Here is a 16,461-nt window from a genome sequence, read left to right as displayed (position 1 = left end):
TTCCCTCTAAATTGCATATTCTTATTTTTAGTAGCGCCACATTTGAATACATAACTATTGCATGTAAGTTTGAGTAAAATAATGCAAATTTTATGAATTCATTCTTGTTCAAATTTGTGTGCCATTTTCTCTTTTTTTCTAAACTAATTTTCTCTTGAATTAAGATAATTGAGAAATGAAATGATTGAATGATTACACTATGCAACATGATTTTTGTCCTTGGTTAGCAAACTTCATTTCCGAATGGTTTGCAACTAAAAAAGCACTGAAGCAGCAATTTATTGCAGCAATTTTATGCTTTAAACTTTGGTGTTTGTGATGAAGGGATTGATATTTCTGAATTGGTCATTTACCATTGGCTGATTAGAATGTAGAAAATGACAAAAAAAAAAAAATTTGCTCTGATAATTTTAAAAATGATTAATAACTTACAACTTTAATAATATAAGTCACATATCTGGATGTTTTGGTTGATTTAATTCAGGGCTGGATAAATCCCAGGCTGCCATGGCAACTAACAAATTAGTATTGGTACATAAACTTTTGTGTGTGTGGTTGTTAAATTGGAATCTGAGGGTAAAACAAAAATTTTGAAATTTACATTGGTGTATTATTCATCAGTACCGAAGGCAGTCAAAAAAAAAAAAAAAAAATGTGCTGGCGCCCAGTTCTTTTTGTAATCTGTCAGCCTGGATTTAACCTGTCCATTTTCCACATTTTGCACTAGTTTCTCTCACATCGGATTTTTTAATATTCCTTTTGATGAAGTTTTAGGTAACCATCAGAATTTTTGGTTGTTATTCCACTTGAGATAAGAAGTGTGTTTTTAAATAAAGTCCACTAGTGTTTTTAAATAAAATCACCTTTATTATTCTTCAGGGTGAGACTCTGTCCCCCTTCAAAAGAGTCTTGCCCATATGTGGAGATAGACTTGAATGTGTGAGGGAGAAATAATGATTGAGGCATTAAAATAGATATACTGTGATTGAATCTTTGACAAATCGGAAAGACCCAAAAAAGGAATTGTCTCAAAACGGTATATTGAATAGAACTTGAGGAAGACAAAGACAAAAAAGGAAAAATTTTAAATGCATGAATTCTGGTAAAAGAAAAAAGACCAGTCATTAAAAAAAATTTAGCATTTAAGAGAACATAAAAAACACAACTCGCACTTGGGTCAGCAGCAAAAGCAAGAAAGATAATTACTTTTCTAACGAGGAATCTAGCTTTAGTCTCTCCTGTAGTCATTTTTTTGAATGAATGATTACTCTCAAAAATCTGTAAACACATGATATGCACAATTCATCCATTTGATCTGTAAATTCCTCAAATAGTCTTTGAAAGGCTTGTTGATGCTCACATCTAAAGGCTGCACAATTGACGTTAGCACACCTGGTATCAAAGCGAATGATGTTTTCGATTTCTTTGCCTCTGCTTTGACATTATAGGTTCTGTAGGGTTGGAACATATCTGATACAAATAATACCGCCTAAAGTACCAAAGGATGTTTAGAGGTGTCGCGAGTTCAATACCTGGTTCGTCCTTGTCAGAAAATTTTTAATGACACCAAGTACAACAGAAACGGCGACATGACCCCAGGAAAAATTGCTGCAGCAGGGAGCATACCCCCATAAAGGGTTAGCGCACCAACCTCTCGATGAGTATAAAAGAAAAGGTTGCCGTTGGAATTTGGCAATAAATTGTAGGTCCCAGTCTAATTAGCCCTCATGTGCAGAAAATGATTGAATGATAAGTTTACATTCCTGCTACAAAAATTATTTTTCCATTTTCTTCCCTTGCAGTGTGTCATATTTACTGTAATTACAGTAAAGAATGTAGAATACAAAAACTTCTGAAAAAGTCAAAGTCCAATAAAGAAGCTTGGGATATATCTGTTTGTATGCTTAACAGATTCTTAAGTAATCTGGTTTTTGGTCCAGCGATGGTTAACCATCTTTAACTTATGGAAAAATATAAAAATCTGTACAAAAATAGAATATCCAATATTTCACCATATGGTTCATTGCATTATCCACGCTCATCTCAAAAAAATTCAAAAAGTATGAGTGCTTACCCACAAAAGAGCACCTTTACCAAAAAATTTTAGACCTATAGCATCTATGTGTCTTTCTTTATAAGAAAGAACACATTAAAAATGTCACTGTAATTACTTTTTGGAGGTAAAAAACATGAAGATAAAGTATATATATTTATATACAGTAAAACCTTGTTAAGTCCTCGTTTTTTTTTTCAGGCTTGTCCAGCTTTCATAGACAACAATGTTATTAAACCCTCATTTACTCATCGCTAATTTCGGTTAACTCATCACCATGAAAAAGTTTGAGAGTAATAGATAATTTCTATGGTTTCCTTAAAAAAATAGCTTATTGACATCATTGCCATATGCTTAAAAGTCACCATAAAAGCTTTATGTACCGAAACGGCACAGTTCAAGTACCGAAAGTTATGCTGGGGAAGTTCATTGAACAGCTAAAGTTTTTGAAACATTAAAGACTGTTTGAGCAAGACTTGATTTCTGAATGGGTCCCATTAATTTAGGGCACCAAATTTAAACAAATTATCCTTGTTAAAAAACCAGACATTTTTTTTCAAAGTTGAGGTCTTCTAATGTGTGTTTTTCCCTACCCTGGGCCCTCTACAAGTTCCTCAAAGTGGACCCGTGTTCGAAATTACCTTGTAGTTAAAAGCATGTGAAAGATTACCTTGATAAATTTTACTAAGATTACCTTGTAGTTTCATGAACTACTGACAAAGAATTAAAACAGTAAAGTTAAATTTTTTTCATCTATATGTAAAATTGATGTGCATTAGTTCTGTCTAAAGAAAAGCTAACTATTCTAACAGTTGCTCTGATTGGTCTAAATGAAAAATTACTAGTATGAATCAAAGTGTACCAGTATATTTTAACGCAATAAGTTAAATAATAAAAGCTCTAAAAAGGTAAAAACTTCAATTTTTTTTCTTCTGCAATCTAAAACTTTTCTAAATATGTCATTTTAATTCATATGTTAATGAATGTTATATTACTTTAAATTGATACAATTTTCACAATACTAACATTAAAACTGGCAGCACTTTGCTTGAGTTGTCACTCGGCTTAAGCCGTCATAATTTTTCGATAACATGAGGTGTCGACTTATCAAGGTTTTACTGTATATGGGAATGACGATGTAAAAAGTACCTTAATTTTTTAAATTTAAAATTTTATTTTCTATGAAACATCCAAGATTCGTGACATTCTAAAAGTTATTATTAGTGCAAAAAGTTATTTTTTTGCCATTTCTGATATTCCAGTCAGGCAATGGTAAGTGACCAATTAACAAATATCAATCCCTTCACCACAAAACCAAAATTTGAGAAAAATAATCTTATATGATTGTGATTCATACAGGGTGATTGCTCAGTTCCTCATGCTGCATTTTACTGGCGATGATCCTAGAGACACTTCCAATTAGAAAAATTATCCGAATAAGAAGTGGACCTCACATGAGTCAGTCATGTGGTTGTTATATAGTTACTAAAATAAAGTTAACTATTAATGTGGACATCCCATCCTCAAAAACCCAATTAGAAGGGTGTTGTTCTCATTCTGAAGCCGCCGGGGGGGGGGGGGGAAGAAAAATAATACACTTTTTTAAGTGTGATATTCACTGCGATATTTCAATTTTAAAAACCACAGAAAAGTTGGTAAAGAACAGCATAATGCGCTTATCTGTTAGTTTAAGCTGTTCTTCCCAACTTTTTTATGGTTTTTCAATTGAAATCTCTCTCTGTGAATACTGCACAACATGGATTTTTTTTTTATCCTCAGAATGAGACGGGCAACAACTTTATAACTAGGTTTTTGAGGACGGAGTGTCCATATTAAGTTAATTTTTTTTATCTTAATAACTATACAACCCCTTTCAACATGAATAATGTATTCCAGTTCTACATGTTATTTGGATACTTTTCCCAATTAAAAGAATGCCTCTAGAATCAACGGTTCACCTGTAAACTGTGGCAAGGGAAATTATGGAATCACCCTGTGTTCTAAATCATTAATCAAAATATTGTTGTTTTAAATTTTTACCATTTCAGACAAGTCTTGAGCTCATCTGTCAACAGAGATCTGAAACCAGAACAGTTCATGAAATTCATTTTGTTGGCTCGTTTATGGAAAGTTTTTACTAAAAAAACCGAAAAAGAGCATGTGAAAGCTTTGGTTGCAAAAGTGAAAGTTCCTCAGGACTTCCTGGAATTTATATCATTGTTTCCTGTTCCAGAGATTTCATCAGTCTCCACTACTGTTAAAAGAAAGAAGATTGCTGTTTATTTCTTATGCAATAAATTTCCGAAAAATGTTCTCATGGATGTAAAGCAGGTAAGAAATTTATCACTAGTGATTTTAAAATATTTTCACTTATGGAAACATTTGATGATATTGTGACAGATTTGTAATATTTTTATTTTGAACTCGTGTTTATGCGTAGGTGAAAGGGAACAAGATAAAAAAAAATGCATAGGTGAAATTCAATACAAATTAGGTTTTTTTTTTCACAAGATAAGACACAAGTACTTTCAGAAAACAATTCATTAAATCGAGAAAATTTGTTAAATGGAGTTCGGACTTAATTGTCTGTAGCAAGGCATTCGAAATAAGTATTCATTTTTAAATTTGTGGTCATGTCCATGGCACAGCGTTCACTGTTTTTCTTCTAATGCCGGGTGAATTTAGACTGATCTGCAAAAGAAAGTGGATGATAGATGAGCGCAAGTGGAGCATAAAATACCATATCAACTATGTCCTATCTCTAACCATTTTGGATAGAAAAAAAGTATGTCAAATCTGAAAAAAACATAAATTTGTAAAGTTCCTGGACAAATCAGAAAAGTATTTAGGCACCAGCACAGTTTCTTAAGAGCCAAGCATGGTATTTCATTCAAGAAAAACTCTCCTATAAATAATGTTTCCTTTTACTTTTTCATGTTAAAAAACATAGCATAATGAAATCAGAAAACTTTGTGGCACTCTTAGAATCCAATTTGGAAATTTATTCCATTTTAGCACCATATTTAGAAATTTTTGGGCTCAATACTGATTTTCTAGTTGTCATGGCAACCTGGCGACTGGGATTTGTCCAGCCCTGAACTAAGTACATATTTGAAAATTATCGAAAAATCTTATAGGATGACACCAATTTCATCAAAATATATGGATTTAACGGTAAGCTACAAGTGCTGAGAGATTGGTGAAGTGCAAAATTGAATTGTCCCCAAAATCTGTAACTGCCAATTTTGCAAACAGCGAAATCTAGCTATAATTGGTCAAATTTACCAAAACATATGTTACACCAAAAAGAGCCTACAATAAACCATATTGGTGTTGTAGTTTAGGAGACATTCTCTTGTTTGCATTACATCACTAAAATCGCACTTGACAAACATTTAGTTACAGATTTTAATGACAATTTGATTTTACACTTCAAAGATCTCTCAGTGCTTGTAGCTTGCTATTAAATCCATATATATTCCGATAGAGGTGGTATCGCCTTATAGGATTTTTCTGCAAAATTAAATTGTCACCCAAAATCTCCAATTCCGAATGTTTGTAGAATGTCTACTTCGATGAATGTAGATTTCAGTGATGCCAACAAAAGGGCAAATTTCTCCTGAACTAAAACATTTATGGTCTATTGTAGGCTCTTTTGGAAGCTGGTGGAATGGGCAAGTTTATTATTAAATTTGACTGGTTGTAGATAAAAGGGTGTTTGTAAAATTGGTGGTTACATTTTGAGGACAATTCGATTTTGCACTTCACCAATTTTTTGGTACTTGTAGCTTACTATTAAATTCAGATATTCTGATGGAAATGGTGTCACTTTATAGGATTTTTTCTGTTATTTTCAACTATGTGCTTGGCTTGTATGTATGTCGTTCGGAAACTTCACAAATTCAGGTTTTAGATTTGATACATTTTCCTTATATCCATCATAACTCGAAAACAAAGATAGGGAAGAGATAGGTGTTTTATGCTCAACTTGGGTTCATCTTTCACCCACTTTCATTTGGCAGATCAGTCTAAATCGACCTTAAAGTTCATGCTATACTATCTGCGTGTCTTTATATCTAAATTTTACCTTTTTTTCAGATTCTGTGTAATGAAACTTTGGTGAGTGTTGACAAAGTCACTACGTCTGTACCAGTTACACTCCCCTTCGACATCGATGGAAATGGGTCATTGTTCTGCATTGACAAAGGATCTGTGGTTGAAAATGAATCACATTACAGATTAGCAGAAAATCAAGATCACCTATTCAAAGACAGTGATGCTGATGAATACCAGTATCTTCCGAGCTCCAGCAGGTCACTAAATTCTTCACATGGAGAGCTGTTCAAAGCTGTTGAAGAAAATGTTGATGTCCCAGACGAGAATAGACTTGTTCTTAACGATGCTCAAAACATAAATGTTGATCGCAAGGACGATGCTGAAAACATAGATGTTGTTCATAAGGACAATGCTGAAAACATAGATGTTGATCATAAGGACACTGCTGAAAACATAGATGTTGGTCATGAGGACACTGCTGAAAACATAGATGTTGGTCATGAGGATGCTGCTGAAAACATAAATGTTGATCATGAGACCGATCATCCAGAAGATGATGCTGAAACAAAATGTAAAGAATCAAATGATAACTCCTTCAACCTGCGCTTCTCTTTAAGTCCAGATAGACTTCAATGTAGCACTGAGATTTTGAAATCTCCAATCGATTTGACTGTTGATAAAGATTCTTCCAAAGAACCACTTGAATTTTTGACTTCGGAAGAAACAAAAAACAAATCTACATGTAAAAATAAATCAAATAAGAGAAAATACATCAATGCAAGTGATTCAGAGAGTTATACCTTATCACAGAATGAAATGGACAGCAAAAGGTCTGAAAGCTCTGAAAAAGCAAATAAAGAAACCAATAGAAATCATATAAGTCCTATAAGCTCAAAAAAGGGAGGCAAAAGAATAGCTATGAGCAATGACAGTTTTCTAAACATTTCTGATTCAGCACAGATGAATGACACATCAATGGGAGATCTGATGAACATCAGTTCTATTAATGCTAGTGTGGGAAGTCTTTCTTCAGAAAAACTCTCAGAAGAAGCTTTTGAACGTTGCAAAACCTGGGTGCAAGAATTCGATCCTTCAACTGATTCAGAAAAATGTATAGACAGTTCTGACAGTGCTTCAGAAAATGATAGCCAAAATGGATGTGATAGTGGACCAAAAATAATAACTTCGCCACCTTCATCACCCATAGCTGTAACTAAAGTAGGAAAAAATTCCTTGGCCTCAACCTCACCAAAGAAACAGGGTTGTAATGAGACTTCCGTTATCAGAGAAGATGATAATCAGCAGTCGATTAATATCAAACCCATGCAAGAAGCTTCTTTTGCCTCTAAAAAATGTGATCTCTTACCTGAACTATTCGTAGACGCTGAATCTGACAGCAAAAATTCTAGTGATTCATGCATTGAAGTGCAAGAATCTGATCCTAAGAACGCAGCATTAGGTTTAACAAACCCCTCAGAGTTATTGGGTGTTTCTGATGGAGTCAATTCAGATTCCGTCTCTGCGGATAGTAAGGAGGAAGAAGTTGTTGAAGATAGTGACATTCTCGTTATTGATGAAAAAGAAGATCATGAAGATGAATGTAGATATGTGAAATGCTTATATCCTGGCCAAAATTTACCCTCCAAGGAAACGTTGCCACATTCCAGAAGCAAAAGATTAAATACAAAGAATATGAATCAAACCAAGAAAATCAAAGATAGCTCACAGAATTCTTGTATCAGTTTGGCTAGTCCTACATTATCTCAGAAATCATCTAAATTAAATGGAGCAAAGAAGACATCACCACATAAACCAGAAAACAGAAATGATTCCCCAAGTAGAAAACGGGTTAAACTTGAAGAAAGAGTATCTAAAATTACGAGAGCCAAAGCAATGATTGTATCGTCTCCTGCTAGAGAGTTGCGTAGTGCTGTTTCTAAGCCAACTGAAGTGTTGAATTCACCACTGAGAAAGTATTTACGCCAAACTCCAGTGAAAGTAGCAAATGTCACCACCACAGCCACGAGAAAATCTCAGAGAAAGTCACCAACACCAAGTAAAGTAACACAATTAAATGACAATCAGTCCAATTCCGAATTTCATTCACTAGACACTTCAGACTGTGAAACCAGCGAGTTTGGTTCCCCATCATTATCAATAATTGGTAACAAAACACTCTCTTGTAATACAGAATCAGGATATAGCTCAAGAAAGCTGCGTGTGAATCTTGCAATAAACAATGCCCTTTTCAATTCGGAAAATAAAGACACTCGCGCAAGTGATAGGAGTTTGCCCAACCTGAAAGATGTAGGTGAAACACCAAGCAAGAAGAAAACCAGCAGGTGCAAGACAGATACAAGCTCACAAGGTTCTCCAATGAAAAGGTCTGTTAGCTGTAAAAACATTTCCAGTTCTCCATCAGCAAAAGATAAGAGTAAGATATGAATTTTTATTTGATAGATCAAAGTAAATCTTTAAGTGAGGTTGTCTGTTTTTGACAGTGGAAAAAAACGTTTCAATGTTTTCCTTGAAAAGTCACACAGTGTTAAGTCCGGGTGATCGTGGGAGCTATGGCAGAAGAGGAACATTTTTGGAAGCTTGTCCAATCCAATGAGACAATTCAGCATTAAGGTACTTGCGCATGTTCAGCAGGAAATGGGAGTGGGGGAGAGCTCAGTCTTGTTGAAAAATGATGCCTCATGTCATCATGATGTTTCTGTAATTGTGGCATTATAACCACAGTTGTAGCATAAGTACACTACACCAGTAACAGTTCGCTCTGTAAAAAAAATGGCCCGTACACATGTGAGGCAGAGATTAGTTAAAAACTTAGCGAAACGCATCAACTTTACGGAAATCACGAACGTGTTCCCCTACTGCATGGGGGTTTTCTGTTCCCCAAATGTGTAGATTGTAGCTATTTACCTAGCCAGACAGATGTAAGGTGGCTTCATCAACAAAAATCATTTTCTGAAGCAGTGAATCAAATCGGCCTGGACATTGATACAAAAGTTTGTACAAATAATTCAATCCCCTGAAATCAGTATGGCCTCATATGAAGATTTTTGCTTACAATTTGCCACACTGTTGGTTGCAAAATCCTCAATTCTTGACTTGTATGATTGGTTGATTTTGCTGGACTCCTAGTAAATGTTTCCTGCACATCATTTACGGTCTCTGCAGATAGACCTAGTGTAACATGACGATCTAGGATCCCTCACAAATTCCACAATTTCATTAAATTTCTTGTTTAGGTCTCCAGGGACAGCTAGGCTACCAGAAACCACCCGAGGTACCATCTGATATTTCAGCTCGGGCCAGCTAATGAAATTACATTGGGAAGCTCAAGAACAAACCAGGAATGTATCGTTAAAATGGTACACTGGCAGACTACTTCATTTTGCACCATTCAAGCATCCTGTTCTTTTGAACTTGTTGTAGCACAAATGAATTGTCTTGTCAGTGGGTGTCTGTTCAATATTTCGTACAAAATTTCAGCTGCACCAACACCACTTACTGCAATTTAGCAAATTCTAACGTACAGAAAACTTTTTGTTTGCTCATGAAAGGCATTTTAATTCACTGACTGCTTTCAGTCGAATGTGTACTGCCATCTATGGCAACTGTTATAAAAAACTTGAATTGTTTCTGTATTCAGTGTGCAAGGCTTCCCTCCGCTGCACTCGTCATAGTTGCCCCACTATAGCATTCCGTAACCCCACAGGGAATTATAGATCACCCTGTGTAATGTATTCATTTGATCGTATTGCTATATATTTTCTTGCCATAAAATGGCTTGACAAATCCTAGATGCCAAGTCGCTGTGACTGCATTTGCACCTAAAATTTTCTTTATGTAATTGTTCAATTGAAGTCTATAAATGACACACAAAATTTTCTGATTTCATGACAGCGTGCCTTTTAACAAAGGAAGGGGAGATATATATATATATATATATATATATATATATCTTTACAAAAGTCAGAAAAAAACAAACAATTTAGGACCATTCCTCTTGATCAAAAAATATATGCTTGACTCTCAAGAAATTTGGCTGGTGCATAAATATTTTTTTGATTTGTCAAGCCCTGCCATATTAAATAGTCTCATATTGTTATCGTATGCTGATGGATTAAAAGAGAAAATTATACACGCTATAAATTCTAGTCAAAATATCTGCTTATAAATAGCAGAGGCATATTTGTGGCTGTGCCACGTGGTGGCTTTTTTTTGCCACCGTTCTCCTGTTTCAGTTTGAGGTTTTTGACCACAAATAACTTTAATTCACTGCCCTGCACTACAGTTTGCTTAGGGCATTTTTCCTCCTTATATAACGATAAATAGTCATTTATAAAAAATTATTGTATGGGCTCTTAGTGATAATAAAAAGTGGGAAAAGAACCAAATTAGTGATTACATCATTTATAATTGAAATTGGTTTGTAAAAAAAAATAATCAAGCGCCACCCGTATTAATCAATAATAATTTTATAGTATAGAAATAGTGGGCAATAGCCTATACTAAAAGTAATATACAGTGAAACCTTGATATTCAGGGTGGTAACTATCGACCGCCCAGTAATTACACAAGTGATTCCTTGTGAAAAACTGATACGGAAAAGTGTTTTCAGTTTTTTGATTTGACCCATAATAAATGAGTTATAACGCTTTGAAAATTGATGACGTCACTTCAAAATCCTGCCAAATTCATCAAACGAACACCAAATGTTTGACTTGGCATTTTTTAAAACTGAATAATGATACAACCCTAAGAAATTGAGACAGTAAACCAGTTTTTTTTTCTCTTTTGTTGTGTGTGTGTGTGCACTTTCCAAATTTTTACGTGGTCGTTAATTTTTACGATTTTCCAAGATTGCAGAGTTTTTGAATTCATCTGTAAGATTAAAAAAAAATCCTGCTGCCCTAAAAATTCTGAAATTTTGCTCAAATGTGTTACTCGCCTAGTGTTAGTAAAGTGAACCTCAGCTTTAGAAATTAACCCAAGTGTTTTTTTAAAGCAAATATTGAATTCTCAGATTTTTGAAATTTATACAGTTTTTCAAACTTTATAAAATTCTAACCGGATGATCTCCAACAATTTTAAGATGAGATTTTTTTGTTTCCAGTTCCTATTCAGAAGTTTTGGAAGATTTAAATGTTGCATCACAGCTTTTGATTGTAATTCTGCAACACAATTAACTTGAGCAACACAACAAGCATAATGAATGAAATTGATCAGTTACAAATTGTCACAACGTCTAACAATTTTTGTAATTTTTCGTAACTAAATGTTCGTCAAGTACGATTTTAGTGATGTAATGCAAAAAGAGAATGTCTCCTAAACTACAACACCAATATGGTTTATTGTAGGCTCTTTTTGGTGTAACATATAATGTTTTGGTAAATTTGACCAATTATAGCTAAATTTTGCTGATTACAAAATTGGCAGTTACAGATTTTGGGGACAATTCAATTTTGCACTTCACCAATCTCTCAGCACTTGTAGCTCACCGTTAAATCCATATATTTTGATGAAATTGGTGTCATCCTATAAGATTTTTGTTATTTTAAAATATGTGATTAGTTCAGGGCTGAACAAATCCCAGTCGCCAGGTTGCCATGACAACAGTAGGCCCCTACTCAAAACCATATTTGGAACAACAGACAGTAAAAACATGGCTTTCATTTCGAAAATTAAGAGCTGGGGGAAGGGAATGTAAGCATGATTTTTCGGAAAAAAATTAAGAAACAAAATACACATATATGAGAGCAAAGGGACAGCAAAATTAGTTGTGCCTAGGGCGGCGACATCCTGAAGTCCGTCTGTGTGAAGAGGGGGCCCGGGAGCACACACACACACACAACTGTCCCCTTATAAACACACGGCTCTTTTCTTGATAACAAGCAGTTATTTTTAATTGGTCATTTGTTTTGGCGCAGTTTGACCTACAGTATATACTCGTGTATAAGCTGAGTTTTTTTGTGGGAAAATTCGTTCCTCAAATGGGTGGGTCGGCTTATACTCGGGTCAGTTTTTGACGAGAAAATATCGACCCCCGCAATCAATAGTAATTTTTGTAACTATAGATGGCGCTAATAATTAGTAGCGATAGATGACATTGCAAATCATCAGAGTGATTTTTGTAGCTATAGATAGATGGCTGTTGTGTTAGTAGGGTTAGTACTTTTTGGGTTAAATCCACGTGGTAATTTTTGTCCCGGGCATTACAAGTCGTGATCACCCACAGAAAAATCATTGATCTAGTGTTGTATCAATAAGTATCAACGATAAAAAATGGAGAAAGCTAAAAGATTTGCATATGAGGCGTCTTTCAAACTGAAAGTTATCAAATTCGCCGAAAAAAACAATAACTGTGCTGCAGCTCAGACATATAACGTCAATGAGAAACAAGAGAGAAAATGACAGAAAATGAAAGAGAAAATTTCAACCATGCGGAAGACAAAAAAGGCTCTTTGAGGAAAAGTATAGGTGTTCCTGAACTCTCTTGAGAAGGAATTGAATGAATGGGTGCTACACCTCAGACTGAAAGGTACAATCGTGATAAGGACAGCCATTCATCTGAAAGCATCAAAATTAGCTGAGAGTGTTAAACTCAGAGACACAAATCCAGAAAAGTTCTATGCATCCTCAGGTTGGTGTACTCGTTTCATGAACTGTTTCGACCTGTGCTTACGCCAGGGAACAAAAATCGCACAAAAACTCCCAGAAGAATTGGAAAGCAGAATTGAATCTTTCCAGAAGTTCATAATTGAACTGCGAAAAAGACATGGATTTGAACCGTTACAAATCGGTAATATGGACGAAACCCCAGTTTACTTTCGATTTTCCAAGCAATAGAACTCATTCATTTCATTCCATGCACCGCCCAGACTCTATCGACCATTGTCAATTTTAGCCATTGCCCGGATGAGGGGGGCTGGGCAATGTAAGCAATAGAACTGTTGATGAACTCTGAAAAACAAACCATCTTTGTTAGAACAACTGGGCACGAAAAAGCATGATTTACGGTCGTGCTATTGTGCATGGCTGATGGAAAGAAATTGCCTCCAGTTGTGATTTTCAAAAGGAAGAAAATTCCTCTGAACATGAAGTTCCCACCAAGAATGATCATGAAAGCCCAGGAAAAGGGCTGAATGGATGAAAAGGGCATTCTACAATGGATCCAGGAAATATGGAACAGAAGGCCTGGAACCGTGTTCAAGAAACCGGCATTATTGGTATGGGATATGTTCAAACCCCACAGAACCGATAATGTCAAAGCTAAGGCAAAGAAATCAAAAACATCATTGGCTTTTATACCAGGTGGGCTAATGTCGATTTTACAGCCTTCAGATGTGAGCATTAACAAGCCTTTCAAAGACTATTTGAGGCATTTGTGGATCGAATGGATGAGTTCCGATGATAAAGAAACTACAAAAAAGTGGTGCCTTGAAGAAACCTGACATTGGCCTAGTGTGCCAATGAGGCGTGGAATTCTGTTTCCACCGAAATTATTATCCAATCCTTCAAAAAGTGTTGTATCAGCAATGCGATGGACGTAACTGAAGATGATATCCTCTTTGAAAGTGACAATTGCGATGACAGCCCAGATGAAGATAAAAACGAAGATGCCACACCCTATGATGATCTGATGGATTACGATGAGCTTGGAGACTCAGAAGAAACGGTTTAAAAAGTTTGAATCATTTTCTATTGTAAATTTGCTTAAGCTATTTATTTTGCTTGAAAATATAAGAATTTTTTTCTCTGAATTTCACAGATTTTTTGGGGTCGGCTTATACGTGGGTTTTCAATTTATTGTGGTTTTGGTGGTCCTGAAGTAGGGGGGGGGGGTCGGCTTATACACGAGTATATACGGTAATTGGTCCTTGCGCCACAAAATACATAATCCAAATCAATAAATATGCCCCATAATAAGCCTTCATTTGAAAAAATGACCAAGTTCTGCATGAATCATGCAGACTGGAAAAAATTTCAAAGTAGTCCAAATCTTTTTTGTGAAAGGTAAATAAAAATTTATTAATATTTCAGGGCGACAATTGCAGTCAAAAAGGAAATGAAAAATCTTCATTGCACATGCAGAAATTGGTATGAAAATGTGACTCGATGAATAATCGATAGAAAATATCCAAAACTACTAATTATTTTGAATATGCCAATTCATAAAATGCCTTAAATGTTATTATTTTACTGTTTTTACAAGTCACCTTCGTCAAGCTACCATTTTTGCGATCTTCGTTCAAGTTTTTTACACGTGACTGTTTAGATGAAGTTTTAAAATAACTCAAAAATATTGCCATTTCATTGATCAACATGTAATCTGATTAAAACGACAGCATATAAAAAGGATCGCATAGTAAACACAATGCACTATGCATATTCCCTCAGAAAAATTGGCCTGATAAGTGAAAGAGAAGAAATCACCACATTTTGGCAAAAAAGTATTGATTTGGTTAAAAAAAAATTTCAAGTAGATCTCATTCGGCTAACACTTTACAAATCTGGTGATAAATTTGCCAATATAGTGGATGAAACTAACACGTAATTACGCATAAGCTAAACGTAACAACAAGGTTATACTATCACACTACATTGGGAGAAAAGCGCCAATCGTGAAAGAAGAAGGCCGAATTTGGCTTCTAGTGGGATTGAATATTTCAGTTCATTTTCAAGAAGTGACAACCTGCTGCTGGCGGAAAAATTCTTTTGTTGGGTGTTTGGCGCATAACTGCCCGTTAGAAAAATGACACGTCACAAAAATTCAAAGCATCATAACTCATTAAATATTCGTCTGATCCTAAAACGGAAAACACTTTTCCATATTAGTTTTTCACAAGGAATCACGTGTGTAATTATTGGGCGGTCGATAGTTACCACTCTGTATATATAGCTATACTTTGCAGACCAAGAAAAAATACACAAGAAAAAATACTAGCATTCAATCCAAGGTTTTTGTTTCTTGGACGCTGAGCACTGTTTCTTATATATTTTTCTATGCTGATTCTGAATCCGTCGTCAGAAATCATCCATCAGGCACCAGTTTTCCGCAATTGCATTTTCCATTGTTGCGGGTTAGCCTAACCAGCCTTAATACTCTATACTTAGAAGATTAAGGCTATACTTTTTTAGCTTAATAATGGGTATTATGAATATTAAAACTTGCCTCATCTGACTAAATATTATGGAATAGTACATCAATATTCTTTTGAGATACCTCTGATCATGTGCTAGCCATGGGGACAACGGAATTACGAGCCCCTTTCACCCTTTCTAGGGAATTCCTGACCAAACTGTCCAAGCTTTGCTCTTCGACCAAAGCAATTTGAGCACCTTTTTTGAAGGAAGACGACTCAGTCTATTGCAATTCTTTTGCATCAATTTTTAAAATTTAAATGTGTGATGGTAGACATAAATACGGGAAGTATCGATTTGTTTTTATGCTTGGCAAAAAAACCTATTTTTTACTGGCCTTTTTACTCTAGTTTTTTCCAGCTATGGCAAAAACTTACCAACCATAAAAATTGATTACTAAATCAAAATTCAAATCTGTCATTTGCATAATGAATGGAGAAATAAATGTATAAAAATATCTCGCAAAGATATTTGGGGAAAGAATCTATTTTTGCCGGGCTAGTTTTTACGATGGTTATTTCCACCTATGGCAAAAACTTGCCAACACTGATACAGTAAAATCTTGATATAATTATAATCTGTAGTCAAGGAAAAAATATTGTTGTAGAGGGAATTATTGTTATATTGAGCATTGTTGTAGTGAGGTTTCACTGTACAGTAATACGTCAACTTACACTACCTGAGTTATGCGATTTCAGAATTACATGATTTCTTGTGAAAAATTCTTATTTCTGAAATTCAAGCATAATCACTGGATTATTGCCAAGATATAAAAAAAATGTTTCCTTCAATCAGAACATATGTAATGAAATTATATATACTATTTTTTTAGAGGTTACAGTAGTATATAAAGATGAAAACTTTGCTAGGATTTTAGTATGGAATTCCAAGGCTTGTTTGATATCTGCTATTTTCACAGAAAAGGTCACATATTTTATACCTGAAAGTTCAACACCGAGATTAAAAAATAATTTGTTAAATGTATTTCTCTTTGATGACAAAATGCATGTAGTCTGTAACTTTCAATTAACTTCAACTCATGGCTCAAATTTGTTTCTTTTTCTCTAAACACGAGTGGTTCATTTCTTTTAATTGGTCGAGGTGTTATCAAAACATTCAAAGCATTTTCTCATTTGCGTAGGTTTCAGAGTGCAAATACAGATTTTCTGTCTTTTTTACCGGACTGTATTGCAGTCACA

At 34.8% G+C, this 16,461-nt stretch overlaps 1 protein-coding gene across 3 annotated transcripts in view; it reads left to right on the top strand.

Moving 5' to 3' along the window:
* Positions 1 to 16,461, top strand: part of LOC149075197 (uncharacterized) — a 75,880-nt gene that overhangs the window by 37,210 nt on the left and 22,209 nt on the right. For all 3 annotated transcript variants that reach the window (XM_089242471.1, XM_089242472.1, XM_089242473.1), the window contains exons 7-8: positions 4,102 to 4,384; positions 6,152 to 8,543. In XM_089242471.1, the coding sequence (XP_089098597.1) occupies positions 4,102 to 4,384; positions 6,152 to 8,543 (2,675 nt within the window). The remainder of the gene's footprint in view (positions 1 to 4,101; positions 4,385 to 6,151; positions 8,544 to 16,461) is intronic.

The sequence above is a fragment of the Pholcus phalangioides genome, unplaced genomic scaffold (assembly GCF_987345545.1).
Source record: "Pholcus phalangioides strain wild (caught in Gottingen) unplaced genomic scaffold, Ppha-v1.0 ptg000015l_1, whole genome shotgun sequence".
Taxonomy (NCBI): Eukaryota; Metazoa; Arthropoda; class Arachnida; order Araneae; family Pholcidae; genus Pholcus; species Pholcus phalangioides.
The sequence above is the reverse complement of the archived record's forward strand: the minus strand, read 5'-3'. Positions and strand labels throughout refer to the sequence as shown.